This window comes from Aspergillus caelatus (assembly GCF_009193585.1).
Source record: "Aspergillus caelatus strain CBS 763.97 unplaced genomic scaffold BDV27scaffold_27, whole genome shotgun sequence".
NCBI classification, from domain to species: Eukaryota; Fungi; Ascomycota; class Eurotiomycetes; order Eurotiales; family Aspergillaceae; genus Aspergillus; species Aspergillus caelatus.
The window spans coordinates 30066-46223 of NW_022475290.1; the positions used below are offsets into that span (position 1 = coordinate 30066).

General features: G+C 48.8%; 7 protein-coding genes across 7 annotated transcripts; 5 read left to right on the forward strand and 2 right to left on the reverse strand.

Moving 5' to 3' along the window:
* Positions 1-12: 12 nt before the first annotated feature.
* On the forward strand, positions 13-2390 carry BDV27DRAFT_55549 (putative C6 transcription factor). Its single transcript, XM_032076923.1, has 6 exons — positions 13-237; positions 287-871; positions 927-1078; positions 1131-1304; positions 1357-1704; positions 1756-2390. The coding sequence occupies exons 1-6, from the start codon at positions 115-117 to the stop codon at positions 2234-2236; spliced, it is 1863 nt and encodes a 620-aa protein (XP_031931101.1). The 5' UTR covers positions 13-114; the 3' UTR covers positions 2237-2390.
* Positions 2371-4398, reverse strand: BDV27DRAFT_55535 (uncharacterized protein). Its single transcript, XM_032076921.1, has 8 exons — positions 4189-4398; positions 4074-4126; positions 3992-4020; positions 3779-3918; positions 3380-3720; positions 2998-3291; positions 2804-2914; positions 2371-2726 (listed from the first exon to the last, which is right to left on the reverse strand). Exons 1-8 carry the CDS (start codon positions 4247-4249, stop codon positions 2505-2507), a joined length of 1251 nt encoding a protein of 416 aa, XP_031931102.1. The 5' UTR covers positions 4250-4398; the 3' UTR covers positions 2371-2504.
* On the reverse strand, positions 4317-7109 carry BDV27DRAFT_55541 (transcription factor domain-containing protein). The gene is made up of 5 exons (XM_032076922.1): positions 6731-7109; positions 5713-6681; positions 5275-5658; positions 4987-5222; positions 4317-4938 (listed from the first exon to the last, which is right to left on the reverse strand). Exons 1-5 carry the CDS (start codon positions 6928-6930, stop codon positions 4535-4537), a joined length of 2193 nt encoding a protein of 730 aa, XP_031931103.1. The 5' UTR covers positions 6931-7109; the 3' UTR covers positions 4317-4534.
* A 1329-nt stretch (positions 7110-8438) lies between these two features.
* On the forward strand, positions 8439-9921 carry BDV27DRAFT_122889 (alpha/beta fold hydrolase). The gene is made up of 2 exons (XM_032065738.1): positions 8439-8597; positions 8693-9921. Exon 2 carries the CDS (start codon positions 8841-8843, stop codon positions 9702-9704), a length of 864 nt encoding a protein of 287 aa, XP_031931104.1. The 5' UTR covers positions 8439-8597; positions 8693-8840; the 3' UTR covers positions 9705-9921.
* A 1067-nt stretch (positions 9922-10988) lies between these two features.
* On the forward strand, positions 10989-12855 carry BDV27DRAFT_168622 (putative flavin containing polyamine oxidase; the record flags this gene model as incomplete). Its single annotated transcript, XM_032074817.1, has 5 exons — positions 10989-11110; positions 11172-11202; positions 11257-11394; positions 11449-11752; positions 11803-12855. 5 exons carry the CDS (start codon positions 10989-10991, stop codon positions 12801-12803), a joined length of 1596 nt encoding a protein of 531 aa, XP_031931105.1. The 3' UTR covers positions 12804-12855.
* A 336-nt stretch (positions 12856-13191) lies between these two features.
* BDV27DRAFT_168624 (pyridoxal phosphate-dependent decarboxylase family protein) lies at positions 13192-14685 on the forward strand (the record flags this gene model as incomplete). The annotated part of the gene is made up of 1 exon (XM_032074818.1): positions 13192-14685. Exon 1 carries the CDS (start codon positions 13234-13236, stop codon positions 14683-14685), a length of 1452 nt encoding a protein of 483 aa, XP_031931106.1. The 5' UTR covers positions 13192-13233.
* Positions 14686-14944: 259 nt separating this feature from the next.
* BDV27DRAFT_168628 (uncharacterized protein) lies at positions 14945-15986 on the forward strand (the record flags this gene model as incomplete). The annotated part of the gene is made up of 1 exon (XM_032074819.1): positions 14945-15986. The coding sequence occupies exon 1, from the start codon at positions 15069-15071 to the stop codon at positions 15984-15986; it is 918 nt and encodes a 305-aa protein (XP_031931107.1). The 5' UTR covers positions 14945-15068.
* Between the last annotated feature and the right edge of the window lie 172 nt (positions 15987-16158).

The window sequence follows — 16158 nt, forward strand, 5'->3', positions numbered from 1 at the left end:
CTTGCTCTTTGATTTCATCCCTTCGTTGCTTTCTTTTCCCGCCTCTTATCCCTTTTTCGCCCTCAAAGGCCCTTTTTCTCCGCCCTCATCATGGATTGATGTCTGCAGAACATCATGACAGACTCCAAACGACGGCTGGCACCCGCGCCGCCCGGTACCCCGGGTGGCAATGACGCTCACCCACGGAGGAAAAACGTCGGCACAGCGTGTTCAGCCTGCAAGGCTCGCAAGCTCAAGGTATTATTTCGTTCCCTGTACCAATAGCTCTCGATACTGACATGCGTAGTGCACGGGGACTGCACCTTGTGCGAACTGCGTCAAAAGCCGCCTCGAATGTACCCTCGATCAGACTCTCGATAAACGTCGCCGCGGAGCCTTAAAACGCAAGATCGACCAACTCGAGGAGAAGGAGGATCTTCTTTTTCGCCTGGTCAGCGTCCTACGAGAAAGTGGCAACCGGAGCACGATTCCCTTGCTCAATTTGATTCGAAGTAATGCCTCGCTGCCGGAGATCCAATACTATCTCAACCATCAGGTGCCCGAATCTGAACTGGCCCTTATGCCCGAGCTCATTGAGGTGAGTCATGAGGTCCAGCGATTACAAGAGGCGGACTCGCGATCAGTGCGTCGGATCCTGGATGCGAAGCGATTGTCGGATCAACCCTTGTTTCAGGTCCCCGCGAAGCCCTGGACTAGCGTCGTCTCGGACAACGATTTTGTTTCGCATCTCGTCTCCCTGTGGCTCACCTGGTTCCATCCTTTCTCTAATTGGGTTGATCGTGATCGGTTTATCTACGATATGCAAGCGGGGTTGCTGGGGGCCAAATACTGTTCTCCGTTCTTGGTCAATGCAATTCTAGCATATGCATGTGTACGTGGTCCCCCGTCTGTGTCCGAGGTTGTGTTCTGTATAATAACGGTCGCAGACGTACTCAGATTATCCCGAAGCATATGCTGTGCCTAGGGATGTGTCGTCGAAAGGCGCCCACTTTTACGATGAGGCGAAACGATTACTGGACAAAGAGGAAGGGAGAATCAGTCTCCCCACCGTTCAAGGTATCGGTGTGCTATGGGCGCGGTAAGTGCTTGCGCTACATACCCTCGCAGAGCGACAGACTAATAATAAGCAGTGCTTGTATGATCGGTCAAGACCGCCAGGCATGGATCTATCGAAGCCAACTGGCCTACTCAGCCCACGAACTGTCGCAAAAGTACACAGTGCTCGCATCGACAGTCAACGAAGACGAAATTCGCATGGCCCGGGTAGTTAATAACACCAGCTGGGGTTTATTCAATAGCGCCACGTAGGAACCCAGACTACTACAACAGTGAAGAGCGACGACTGATCTAAGCCAGGACTCATGCCCTGTTATACGAGAAGACACCGACAATAAAGCCGCCGCACCAATCATCTTTCTTGCCGGTGAATCATGTATCGAATCAGGACGAGTGGCATCCATATCCAACGCCCGCGGGCGGAACGCCGTCGCACAAGACCTGTCTGTTCAACGAGCTTTGTGCGTTGAATCTAATTGCATATGACGTCGCAAACTTTTATTTTCGCAAAGAGGCACCTCGTTCCCGTCCAGACATAGAACAAAAGACATCCGAATTCCATAAACGTCTAACTGAGTGGGCGGAACGGCTACCACAATGCTTGAAGTTAGGGAAGGACACCGAAATCCCGCACATTCTATGTTTACAGTGAGTTGTTTACCGCCAGGAACTATGCAGAGCAAGATCTAACCCGTGTAGTATGTATTACCACGCCATTCTGATCGCCATCTACAGCCCTCACAGGCTGTCGCGCGAAAAACTTATTCCATACACGAATCACGACACAATCAACCCAGTACTAGCCCTCACCACCTGTTTATCCTCCGCCCGTAGTATCGGCCACTGGATGCAGATGTACCGAACCACGTGGGGTCTCGAACACATGCCCATCTTCCACACCCAGTGGATCCAAGCGGCACTGTTCATCCTCTTAGAAAACCTGCAGAAGGCCGACAACTGCGAAGCGTTCATTATCCTCAGCATTGCAGCGAAAGCATTCTCGCGACGGTTCGAGAAGGCCAAGCGCCTCCTACGGTCGCTCCAGGATTCGGCTCGAGAGTTGAGGATTAATTTACCAGTGGAGGTGGCTCCATTGTTCATTGAAACAGATGGTCAATGGTTTCTGCATCCGGTGCGGATTAAAGAAGAGACGAGCGATACGGCAAGCGGTGACGTATGATTTATGATCGGCTCGTTCAACTATACGGTGTTTTAGGCCCGGGATGATACTCATCACAATAGATAGAGATCACATACTAATGATATATACCACTATTTCGTTTAAATATTTAGCCAATATACTACCCAAATGAGAAACTATCAACATCATATCACTATATATGTACCTTCGAAAGCCGAAAATCCCAATCGTTATTCATAAAGGTATTATAAAAAAACAAATCCAACAAGCCGAGCTTTACAAGGAAGAACCCTAAGGGCGACCGGATTCAAACCTTATCCGTAGGATCCTCATCCTTCCCTTTAACCTTACTTCTCCCTTTCCGATACCCCTTCTTCAACGTCAACCGATAATGCCACAGCGCCCAAACCACAACAGTCGCTAGCGTCAACGGAAGAGTCACGGCCCAATACAACCAGAAGTTCTTGGCCATTTCCCACGACTCCGCCTCGCCGCTTTGATAATCGAAGAAGTTTGTTCCGAAGATGCCCTAATATACATTAGATCACGAATGTAGGGAATGAGATAGGGTGTCGGGAAAGGACAATAAGAAAGGGTGACAATTACCGAAACAAATGTCCCGGGAAGATAGATTAGACTGACGAGACCAATGGTTTTCATCATTGCGCTGTCAGATTGGGCGTTACGGCCGAAGCCTTGGTTGACTAGGTTGAAAGCCTTTTACATTTTTCTTAGTCTTTCTTTTCTGTTGGTAGTGCGAGGCAGGAGACATGATATAGAGAGAAAGAAGGGAAACAAACAAGATTAATCTCGTTATCTAATCTTTCAGTCAACGACTTCGACCGAATTTTAAGCGAATGCATTTCCTTCGCGGCAAAGGCCAATTTCTGTCCGGTTTGGAGATGCGCGCCGTGGGCCTTCGAAGCAATTTCCGCGAACTCTTGTCGCCAGCGTGATTGCTCCACCACGACGCTGTTGATGGTGTGCTCGGCTACCTCGAGGATCTCGGTTGAGTGGAAGATATGTCGAGCGATGTCGTGGAGGTTCGGGAAGTTGGTGGCTTGTAACTCTGCCAGGGTACTTACGTTTCGTTTCTGGTGTTGCTTTTGTTAATATTTTTTCTTTGATTTCGTTTATTGAGTGTAGAGAGGAAAAGAGGAGGATAAATGAGTGACGGCAGACCTTTTCTATGTGTCTAACGAGATCTCGTAGAGACCAGAAGCATTTATCATATAACATCGCTACTTCGCGGGCGAACACTGCATGCCATATATACGGGTTATAGTATCTCAAGTGCCGGCTAGGGAAGTTCTTCTGTATTGATCGTTGCTCGTCGGGAGGGAGGCTCACAAAGAAGACTCTCTGTAGGCCGGGTGTTGCTGGCTGTGCACCACCGTCTGAATTTCGAGTATCGGCTGGCTTTTGTTGGGGCGGTATGTGCCATTCGACGAAGACTGAGGGTTGCATCCAGTAATACTCGTCGGCAGTGTTGACCTTTTTGAGTTTGAAGACGGTCCATGATTCTATCTTTTATCAGCATAGTGGCACCAAACAGTGGAACAACAGAAATGTGAGACAAACTATGTCGGGAAATGTCATTCCCGTTGAAGCCATATTCAGTGTGAGAAGACCCGTTAAGGTCATCCTTGAGGGTACGCTGGAAGTCAGATGGGAGGTTAAGGAGCGAAGCACATTGTTTCAATGTTTCTTGTTTGAGGAATCTTATTATATCACGATTATTAGCCGTTGCATCGCTGTGAGTTTAATTGGAAAGTGGACTACTGAGAAGCATACACGACCTGGGTGGAGCAGCGTTGGGGGGACTAAGATTCGTTAGCGGGTGTATATTCATATCGCAGCGGACAGGTACACCAACACTTAAGTATTGCTCCAAGTTAACCTCTTCCTCCTGTCTCCATTGATCGGTGCCTAACGTATATCAGTACTTTCTCTTCTAGAAGGTGAATGCAAATTTAGGACCCGGATCATACCATCATCTTCAAAGATGGTGACTTCGGGCGGCTGCGGCGTGTCTACGGAGCTGAGTTCCATTGTGAGAGCTACTCTGATAATATGCCCAGAGCTTACCCCAACATGAAGTGGAAAAAGAATGGGGTCAAAACCGTGACTAATGAGGATGTTATATGTGCCGAGGAGCGCAGCCTAACGCATGCATAGCCGCTGGCGCTAAGTGGCTGTTTTCTAGTACGATGGACAAGTCACCACGAGGCTGAACGATGTAAAATTAATCCATTCTGAACCAATCAAACAAGCGCGTGAAAATTAAACAATACTTGGAGGGAAAAAAAAAAAACCACGCAGTCGCACTGCATAGAATCACGGCAACTCCTCTGCCAACCAGTCCTGAAACCATTTGAAATCTGCCGGGCACAGGAATCCCAGTCCGACCATAGCCACGGCACTGCCCAGCCAGTTCGCTCCGTTGAACAAGCCGTCTGCCTCATCGACGAATGGATTCTCCATGTCATCTACAAGGCTGGAATCAGGGCCCATGTCAGTTGCGCCCGTCTCAATTTCTTCTTCGAGATACGATAGAATCCGATCCCGAGCGGCCCGTAAAAAGAGTAACGTGTTTCTCGAAGAGAAATTATACGGGATCATGAACTGCAAGATTTGTTCGCACTTGCGCCAGGCTCCGTTGACGGCAGTTTTCTCGATGTCGGGCAGGGCGGGCAAGCAGGTGTAGGACATTACAAGGACCATACCCGCAACCGAAGTGTCTGTTGGTCAGCCTCGTCCATAACTTATCGCATCGGGGTGGGGCTTACAGAAACCATTGTGCCACCAGGTGTCGGTGGCGGAAGTTTGGTAGTTGTCATAAACTAGGGAAACCAAGTCGATGGCTGCTTTTACGCAGGCCACTGCACACGTGAATAACATCGATGGATAGAGCGTCCAAAGGGCAGGGTCATGCTGATCGGTCTCGGAATCCTCTTGAGCCAGCATCTCAGAGCAGAGCTGAGTAAAAGCGGCACGGTAGAGGCGGAGACGCAGGTAAAGAAATCTGGAACCATGATTAGGATGCTCAGTAAGGAGGATTGCACCGTGGGTCGCACCTTGCATGTAAAACATTTCTCTGACGCCTCAAAGTCAACAGCTGAGTCACATCAGTCGCTGGATTAAATGGACGATTCCAACTGAGGAATGATGGAAGGCTGGATTCATATTTGGATAGCTTTTCTTCCAGTTTAACCACGACATCTAATCCGTCCTGTTGTACAGCTGTTGATCTAGCCGGGGTGCTCGATCGGTCGCACCGTGCTTTGTGGACAGCAGACAGGGCAGTTTCTAGAATGCTACACAGCTCTAGACTAGCGGGGTAGAAGGCTGTCAAATAGGGGTCCTTGGTGTTTGTAGGGGTAAGACCTACTGCCCCTGGCAGTGGAATGGCCGGCAAGGAAGACGTTGTACTAGGCCTCCCACAAGCCATGCCCACGATTCTGCATCCGTTAGCTTTTACCAGAGCCAGTACAATAAGTCAGGGACGAACTTACGTATCCATCATAACACACCCATGCCATGTGCGACGCTGAATTTCTAATTCGAATGGGTCCTTGAAGCTGTCCGGTTGATTGTCGTGAAACTCAAGCCCCTGGACAATTTTACACGCCACTCCTACCAAATCCCGAGACTTATGTGAATCGGGTATGCTTTGAAGATACAGTGACGCCAATAAAAGAGTCTGGACAGCCCCAAAAGTGCGGATCTCCAGCAGATCCAGGCCAATATTCTGTTTGGCCCGAAGGAAGAAGGTATGGGCTATGGCATTCCGATCTGGAACCGAGAAATCGGCAAAGTGGCACCCAAGTGCAAACATAGTGTTCAGTGCACAAATAAAGACTGGTGACTGACGACCGGAGTCAGACCTGCCGCCCAGGCCGATGTTGAGTTTACTGGCCTTTTTGTCTTTTGCGTTGCCGGATATCCAGAGACCCTCGTAGGCATCCTGGACACTGGATCGGTCAAAGAAAGGATAAAGGCAGTAAACCCGATCCCAGAAGCAACCTAACAGATGGTCGGCAAGATCTCGCGGTGGTAATAGGGAACCATCTAAATGAGTATGAGTAGGACCGTAGGGGATATCTCTCAGCAGAGGCCCTTGTGTCAAAAGACGTATTAGGCACGCAGTAGGTGGGCTACCGAGAAATTTATTCGATTGCTTTGAAAACCCTTCGTTACCACCAATAAGATTACTAGCCTTCAGCAAGTTTAAATCACCCTCCTGTGGATTTGTCAGAAGGGAGGGAAAGGTTTCCGGCTTTATTGGAGGGGGAAAAGCGCGGGAATTCCCTTGACCTGGAAGAGTTGTCTGAGCATCGAATTGGATTCCCAAGCCAATCTGAGGTGTCTCCCCATCCGAGTCCATGGATAAAACATCTGGATTAAACGTAGGCACTGGAATCCCAGCTTCGTGGCACACCTCTTCCAATTCCCGAATATGACGATAAAGAACTTGTAGGTATCTGTATGTCTGTGAGCAAAGGTCACGTTAACCTTTCAATGGAAACATACTCATCGGTGTCCAATAGCCTGACGATGTTGCGTCTGTAAAGACACCGGTCAGCCGCATGCGACCGTTGAGTGCAAGGCCCGCAGATGGGTTTCCTTCCGTCGCAGCGAGATTTGCGTTCGCGACATGGCTCACAACACAATGACGATTTTCGTCGGCGTGATCCGTTGCTTTTTTGTATAGCAGACCTTCGAGACTGCATATTGACAAGAGGGAATATTTACGTAAGGCCACAGAAACCAAAAAGAAAAGCAGGTCCGGATGTTGTGAATTGACGTTAGAAGGTGAAGAGCGTTCGGACGCTGTGGTCTTGTCGTCATAAAGAATCAAGAATAGGATTGATTCTGTTCTATCGTAGCATTATGTGTGGACCATTGACAAATATTTATATGCCCAGACAGCTCAAAAGAGGCTTGGATTTAATCCTGGGGGAGCCACCGACTCCCCACTTTGGCTTCAGGTCTAACACATCTGACCAACTTGTTGGAGACTTTTTTTCAAGGGACAAAGGCTAGATAGTCTCTGTGATAGGAGCATTCTTCTTGAGCAATTCATTCCTGCATGTGCGTCGCTTACCACGGGACACTGATGCATATATCAGGCGCCTTCCGCACTGGCGTCGTTAAACCGAGTACTAAGATAGGATGATCCGCCACCATCATGCAGAGGGATCACTTACGGTTGGGGCTAGTGCCTTGAACGGCGCCCTACCTAAGCTTCCGTTGGAAACTAGTGATTTTTCACAAAAAAGCGGGGAGCACATAGCCCACCAGCGCCGAGGATACTGCATATAAGCGCCAAAATTCAGCACAGCGCTTAAGTTGTGTGGCGGCCCTATCACCCACCTTATCACACACAAGGATGATTCGATATTAGTGCGAGACTAATAACCAACACGGTGACGGTTATGATTTCATAATTTCTCGTCATCTCTTTGACCCCTCCTATGAACGCCCATCTACAACGTTGGCCAACATGGACTCGAGGTGGGAAGACTCCTCTTCAGGGGGTTTTGTGCTACTTCTGGGATTTCCAATATTTATCTCTGACTGAAATTTGTACATTAATTGCATTGCAGCATGCATAAGGGGGACCTGAGAGGGGTTCATCCCCGTCTAGTCAGTCAGGGTAGATTGATTTGTGGTCTGTTTCCTTGTCAGCATAGCCGCTTTCAAACGACAATCAGACCCAGATGATACACCAACAAGATCTTTTGTGGTTGCCTGATGTCACGATAGTTTGGAGCGGGTGGGAGTCATCGCACGAAGCGTAACGCTTGACATTATCCTCAGCGAGTAACCATCGTAGCACTCAACAGGTTTGGGGGTAAAATCAAGTCCTGTCCTGTTTATTGGAAGAAAAAATCAAGAAGTTCATTACCGGTGAAATCACCAGTCGTCGGTCTAGTCCGGATCTGGCACCGGGACCATGTGACTTGCTATGGCCTTACGGGTCAGGTTGATTTCTTCCAAGTTGGCCTTCTGCTTGCTTATTGATTCCGATTGTAACAAAACGCAATACTATATATGATGGATGAAGATCCTCGAGAGCTTCCAACGGTAAGCGTACTCCCGTGGACACATCTTGCCTCGCGTTAACGTTTGTTGAAATGTAAGTAATATAAATCTCGTAGGATAGCAAGTGCCGCTGTTATCCTTTTGTTATTAATGGCGAAGGTTGGATCTCGGACCCTAAAGCCTGTTATTCCAGATTAGAGGCAACGAGCTGTCCAATGGCAAGTTTTCCGACCGATGACACTGGATAGTGGCAAATCAGACAACCAAACCGTGTACATGTTTGAGACAAAGCATGGACAAGATGACAAAGACAGAACTCATTGTGGGTTATCCGAGGCTTTGTAAACCGAAGGTACGTACTAAATAGGCAATACCCTTTGCAAGCATGGATAGTTTGTTGCTAGAAGCTCTAGACCGTAGATTTTTGTTACTGACCCTGCTCTACAGCTTATGAGGCATCTATTTAACTCTGAAAGCGATAATTATGGGGAGTATTTGTTGACTGAGCTATAAGTACGTGGATTAGCCCGTGTTCATATTCTGGGATGTCTGTGTTTACCCTGTCAGAGCTTGCACAAGGCTCCACAGAGCAAAGATGCAAGCAAACAAGAGTCCTAGCGCAACCTGCATTGCAGTTGACGGTGCCTCTCTGTGCTACAGAATCATTGGGACCGGACCACTTCTTATTCCGATGCCTGGGGCAAATGGCACCGGAATGTTGTATGAGCCATTAGCCACTGCGCTCTCATCACACTTCCGAGTTGCTCTATATGACCGCCGAGGATTCGGAAACAGTCTCCTGGTCACTCCTGGAGAACCGGATACGTCGAACCATCTGAGAGCGCAAGCCGACGATGTCGCCAGATTGATTCAATATTTATCCCCAGGGAAGCCTGCGACAGTCTTTGCGGCTTCCGGCAGTGGGGTGATGGCCATTGAGCTCCTCCAGTCTCGTCCCGACCTTATACAACATCTAATACTACACGAGCCACTTCTTTTCGATCATCTCCCTACTCCATTCAAATCGTATATCAAGGGTGGGGTGTTTAGTAGGGCCTTAAAGTACGGGGGGCGTGGGAATGCGAGTGTTCGGCGCATGTTACTTGCTTATGTACAAGGCAAGCGTGACCAACGGAGATTGGGTCAGGATCCGCATTACGCACGACTTATTTCTCAACCGATAGACGAGACTGCGCTCTTCTTCGAGTTTGAGTTACACATAATACTCGACTATCATTTCGATCCCGAAAATCTTCGGCCATATCAAGACAAATTAGTTCTTATGAAAGGATTGGATATATCACCGGAGCTCGCAAGTATCCCGGTGATTACTCTGTCTGACGCGCTTGGGACTTCTCTGGTGCTTACTCCTGGAGGACATAACGGATTTGTTACTGATGCGGAGGAATTCGCAAAAGAAATGACCTCAGCTCTCGACAGTAATAAGGCTAAGCTATGACACCCCCGCAACATTTTTAGGTTTATTTACCCATTGGCCGAGACGTTATTGTTGAGATAAATTTATTAGCAAATCAACGGATATTCTGTAGCATGCAGATGATATCTATCCTTTGCCACTTTTATCAATAGTACAAGCTAAATCTGGTTAGCAATAACCAGGCGTGCATTGGAAAGATGGCGAGTGAAAGGATAGAACAGACTATTCTGTTAATCAAGAACGGGACAACTTCGGCGAACAGGAACTTCCATGCATTGCTCAATTTCTCTTGGACATGCTATTTAGGGTTAAGGGTGAGTCGGTCAATCAGGATCTAATCCGAGATTTTTTCTAGAATGCTTCCCTTCTCCGTGTTATCATCACCACACGACTGATAAGATTATCTCTACCGGCGTTTCTCGGACGGAATGCATGTTTAACGGTGCATTGCCTAGCTCGACTGTCCGAATCCCCAACTGGGAGGCCATGATCAATACGGATAGAAGTTGATCTCATAATTCGCCTCGAACACGCGCCGGAGCTGTTCGGATTCAGGAGGGCCAAAACCAAGCGCCGGGAACGGGGAACCCTAAGGGTACGCTTGGGATAGTGATTCTATTTGGCAGCAGTAGACCGAAGGCAAAGATATATATGTGTATATAGTTTGGTAATAAATACTACTGTTCGATTAACTATACTAAGATAGGGTTGCCAGTGCCCTAGTTGATCCAGTTAATTAGCCACATATTACCTAATAAAGCGAGCTTCTCCGATTCACTTAAAATTATGCATTACGATCCAAATTTGAAAGGGAAAAAAAGAGAAAGAAAACTTATGAAATGCTGGAAGTCAGCTGAAAATATCTCATTCCTTAGTCTGCACTGCTTTGCTGGCAATCGGAAGCTACCGAAAAGTTGCATCTACGATGCGGGGAGGGGGGAGGGGAAACCAAGTTAATCGGCGAAACCGAGGCAAGGATAACGATGAATGCTTATCAGCTTCGTGAGCTGAAACAGTGTGTGATATGGGTACGTCGATCAGCCTGACCCGCATGGACTTGCCCAATCGCGTAGTACGACCACCAATAATGGTGGAGCTTTGCCTGCAGAAACTCCATCGGTCTATATCAATTATTCGCAACACTAGTCCATAAACAAATTTCCCGAAAGTGCGGCTGGACTTGCCCGGGGCCCGGAATGGGAAAAGTGGGTAACTACAAACAATATTTATAGAGGTCCCCGTCTCTCCTGCACGGCTCTGACAATTGCTGTGGACGAGGAGCCTGCTCATTTCAGATTGCTCATGATGTTTCTGGGTCGTCTTTCATTAATTGCCTTCGGAGTCTGGGCTGTCCACCCAGTGGTGGGCTATGTGTCTCAACCTAGGGACCAGGAAGGGACATGTCAGAAGACTACGGTTGCAATTCTGTACGTGTCTATCAAATCAGCTATCGGCGATTATCTCCGAGGGTTTACTGACGATGCTCAGAGGGGCAGGCATATCAGGTATCTCGGCTGCCGTAAGTATTCTGGATTCTAGACTGAGAGGTAAATAATACCGCTGACTTTCGTAGCAAACTCTGTCGAAAGCGTCCGTGGATGATTTCCTTATCCTGGAATATCGCGACCGAATTGGCGGCCGTGCTTGGCACGAGAATTTTGGCCAGGACAAAGATGGAAACCCCTACGTGGTCGAAATGGGTGCCAACTGGGTGCGGACAACGTATCCCTTGCCTTGACCGCACTCGACTGACATAGTTGATTAGGTTCAAGGTCTCGGGAATCCAGGAGGTCCTGAGAATCCAATTTGGACTTTAGCCAAGGAATTTGGCCTGCAGACGACATACTCGAACTACAGCAATATTTCGACGTACAATCAGGATGGCTACAAGGATTACTCCCACCTCCTGGACGAGTTTGATGAAGCCTACGACATTGCAAACCTGGCGGCTGGCAAGATCCTTGTTGAAAACCTCCAGGACCAGACGGCAAAGGCCGGATTGGCGTTGGCTGGATGGAAGCCGAAGTCGCATGACCCGGAGGCTCAGGCAGTTGACTGGTGGATGTGGGGTGAGTTTCTTTTTCCTGATAGCCTCGGTACAAATACTAAGTAGAAGTAGACTTTGAGGCATCTTTCACGCCGCTAGAAAGCTCATTGGTATTTGGTATGGCAAGTGACAACTTAACCTCGAATCAGTTCAGCGACCATGACAACTTCGTCACCGATCAGCGGGGATTTAACACTATCATCAAGGGCATGGCCTCCAAGTTCCTGACTGAAGATGACCCCCGCTTGCTTCTCAATACGAAAGTTACGAATATCACTTACGGACCCGAAGGCGTCACTGTCTACAGTAGCGATGGGAACTGTGTCCAAGCCGCATACGCTATCTGCACATTCTCCTTGGGCGTCCTGCAGAACGATGTTATCACTTTCACCCCGGAGCTGCCAGAGTGGAAGAAGACAGCAGTCCATATGTTCACCATGGGCACATATACAAAGATCTTTATGCAGTTCAATGAGACCTTCTGGCCTACGGACACTCAGTACTTTCTATATGCCGACCCCGCCACTCGTGGTTACTACCCACTCTTCCAGTCCCTATCCATGGACGGTTTCCACCCAGAATCCAACATCATCTTCGTGACCGTTACCGACGAGCTTGCTCAGCGGGCCGAACGCCAATCTGACGAGGAGACCAAGCAGGAAATTGTGGAGGTCCTGCGTAAAATGTTCCCTGATGTGGAAGTTCCTGAGCCTACCGCCTTTCTGTATCCTCGCTGGAACACTGAGCCGTGGTCCTATGGTAGCTACTCCAATTGGCCTATGGGCACGACCCTGGAAATGCATGAGAATCTGCGGGCCAACGTCGACCGACTTTGGTTCTCGGGTGAAGCTACCAGTCCGTCCTACTTTGGTTTCTTGCACGGGGCATGGTTTGAAGGTCGCGATGCAGGACGACGGATTGCAGGGTTGCTGAATGGATGCAAGGAAGGCAACTCTACCACTTGTGTCCCCAGGAAACACTATGAGGTGCTTCATGGTACGTCGCCGCTTGCTGATTATAGCTCAGTCAATGGATGGGAGGTGAGCAGCTTCTATGATAGTAATGATGACTAGATGCGTGTATGTACATACATACGGGGTATTGAAGCATGACACTGTTGAATCGCTAATTTTAAGTCTTCTAATGCCATTCAAAATTTCCGTAACTGCGGCATAGAGCGAATTAGATGCAATTGAGATAGCTGCCTTAGGCCTGCAGTATGTATTGGTTTGGTGAAGTCACGGCACTTGCATTAACTTTGAACCAAAACATATCCCGACACCAATCCTGCTATAACCATAAGTAACTTGGAAACAAGATCGCTGAGTTTTCTCAAGCAGGATTCATCAACCAGTTTTAGTTTCTGTCGGACTAAATGCTAAATATTAATTGCGTGATGTACCTGTACATTCTGAACATGTTTACTTTTACAGACATCCATCATCCATCCCAACCATTCTCCAGAAAGGTCCATACCTGTATTCCTCGACAACAATATACACGATGCCTCATCAAAATCCAGAGGAGACAGTGAACAATCATGACATGAATCAGGTCACGAACGCTTTTCAAAAGCTATCTGAACGCGTCGGATGCCGCAACCTGCCGCTTGAAACTGTACGAGTTGCCAACTATCCAAGTGAAGAATGGCTATCGGAGATTCAGAGACGCACCCCGTCGAACACGGGCAGGCCATTGGAAGATGTACTCCGAGAGGCCGACGAGATCTTCTCATATCGCATCAGCACAAAGCATCCTCGATTCTTTGCGTTCATTCCGTCACCAGTCTCCCCCGTGTCTTGGCTGGGAGACTCCCTCACTTCCGCATACAATACCTATGCGGGAAGCTCAGAATCAGGATCCGGCGTCTGCGCCGTGGAAAGATCCATGATCGCCTGGATTGCTGAACAATTTGGCTTACCTTCATCTGCGGGGGGCCAGTTTGTGTCTGGGGCGTCGATGGCTACCTTGACGGCAGTTACCGTTGCCAGAGACCAGCGTTTGAGCGTTGGGCTGCGGCCAAAAGCGACCGTGTACATCTCAGATGAGTCACACTTCTGTATCATTAAGGCACTTCGCATCATCGGCTTCCTGGACTCCCAAATCCGGACCATCCGCTGCGATTCAAAATACCGCATGGATACCGACTATCTCCGTCGTGCGATATCTAAAGATACCGAAGATGCCCTCAAGCCATTCCTTGTTGTCGCGACGTGTGGGACAACGAGCACCGGCGCCATTGATTCTCTGAACGAAATTGCAGACATAGCTGACGAACATGGATTATGGATGCACGTCGACGCGGCCTACGGCGGATCAGCCGCATTTTCAAGCACCCATCGATCTCTAGTGAACGGACTTGGCCGAGCGGATAGCATCGCCTGGGATCCTCACAAATGGCTCTTCCAAACGTACGGCTGTGGGGCTATCCTCTTCCGCGAGAAATCTCACCCCCTGAAGAGTTTTGCATCCACGGCTCATTTCTGCCGCGACTTTGAAGATGAAAAGGAGCCCCAGAATCCATGGAACTATGGAATTGAGCTGACGAGGCCCGCACGACACATGCGACTTTGGTTCAGTTTACAGGTGCTTGGCATGGACACGATTGACAAGATGATTGGGCGAGGCTTTGAGTTATCAGCCGTTGCTGAAGGCGAGATAAAAAAGCTGGCAGATTGGATTATCTTGGCCCCCACATCTTTGGCCATTGTGAACTTTCGCTTTGCCCCACACGGCCTTATTGATGACCTTCTGGACCAGGTTAATACTCGCGTTTCGAAAGATTTGGCCGCCGAGAATATCGCGTGCATACTCACCACTCATCTGGGAGGTGTGGTTGGTCTCCGGATGTGTACCATCAATCCGCGGACCACTGACGACGATATACGTCGTGTGGTGAGTGCACTGGATCGCAGTGCTCAGGGTGTATATGAGGAGCTTTCTAAAAGACCCTAATTGAGAAATGACACCTATCAAGATAAGAGTACTGCTTAGGTTAAAGATCTTGTCATGGATTAGGATTATCCTCCGAGGCTAATGCGCGTAAAGTCCACCATTCTCTCTAAGCCGACGCTTGGTTCCATATGATAGGGGAGCTTCTTAAGCGAGGTGGGGTTGACCATCAACTTTTTATATGACGGCGGGGTCGAATATGCAGATGGGATCACATGGAGCAACCCGTCTCTAAATAGGTAAGAAAAGGCTGATCCTCTCGATGCCGTCCAGCCCTTACAAGGGGAGTATTAAGCAGCCACCATTCCTATCAATATGAGCGTTCACGAACTCAACCCAAGCGACACACCAAAGTCCTTTGATTGCACCGTCTCAAGTCCTCCATCATGAAAATCGCAATCGCAGGCGTCGGAGACGTAGGCACCTACTTCATCGAAGAATTCAGCAGATCCACACATGAAGTCGTCCTCCTCACGAGCAAACCCAAAAGCCTCCTAGTGCGCCTACCCATTGAACAACGGATTACCGATTACAGCATCGAGAACCTTACATTGCACCTGCGAGACTGCGACGCTGTGGTATCCACCTTCTGCGGGCCGGAAGACAAATACATCACCGCCCATCTGGCAATGTTAGAAGCATGCACCCGGTCCCCAAAATGCAAGCGCTTCCTCCCCTCGTCCTGGACCACCAACATCGAAGACTTCGGTGACCAACCGATCATGCTCGCGCACTCACGAAACACAATTTGGAACGCCCTCCGCTCACAACATGAGATTAAATGGACCATGGTTTGCAACGGATGGTTCATGGACTATGTTCTTCCCGCCTCGCAGCGGTATTTACGAGACGTCGGCGTGGGGTGGGTGATGGATCACCAAAATAAAGTGTTCGAGTTGTATGCGGATGGTCAACAGAAGGTTACGCTCACGTCTGTTCGGGACGTTGCTCGGGCGGCATTGTCCATATTGGAACATGATGATAGCAAGTGGAACGAAGTTACTCATTTTGGGGGGCAGACCATCACGTATCTTGAATTGTACGAGTTGATCAAGAGACGGGACCCATCATGGACATTGAAGAAGTTGCCGTTTGCCGAGGTGATAGAAAGGATTACGTCGGGGAAGTTGGCCGGTGAGGATGTCGACTTGGAGTACTTTAGACTTATGGGGTTTACCAATTGCAACAGAGTTCCGGAGGATAGGGCTTTGACGTGGGGGACGGGCTTGTTGGAGGGTTTGAGGGCTCGTGGTGTTGAAGAATTTCTGGATGAGGCGGCTAAAGACGAGAAGGTTGTTCCGTAAGCTTTGTGAGATAATTACCTCGTATCGAGTAATCTAAATGAGCATGTGGTAGATCAGGCAACCCAAGCAGATTGAGCCAGTAAAAGTAACCCTGCCGATAGTATCTCTGAGTGCGCTCAGAGCAGCCTGAGCCAATCTGGATAACCTGGACGTTGACTGCTATTGTTCCGAG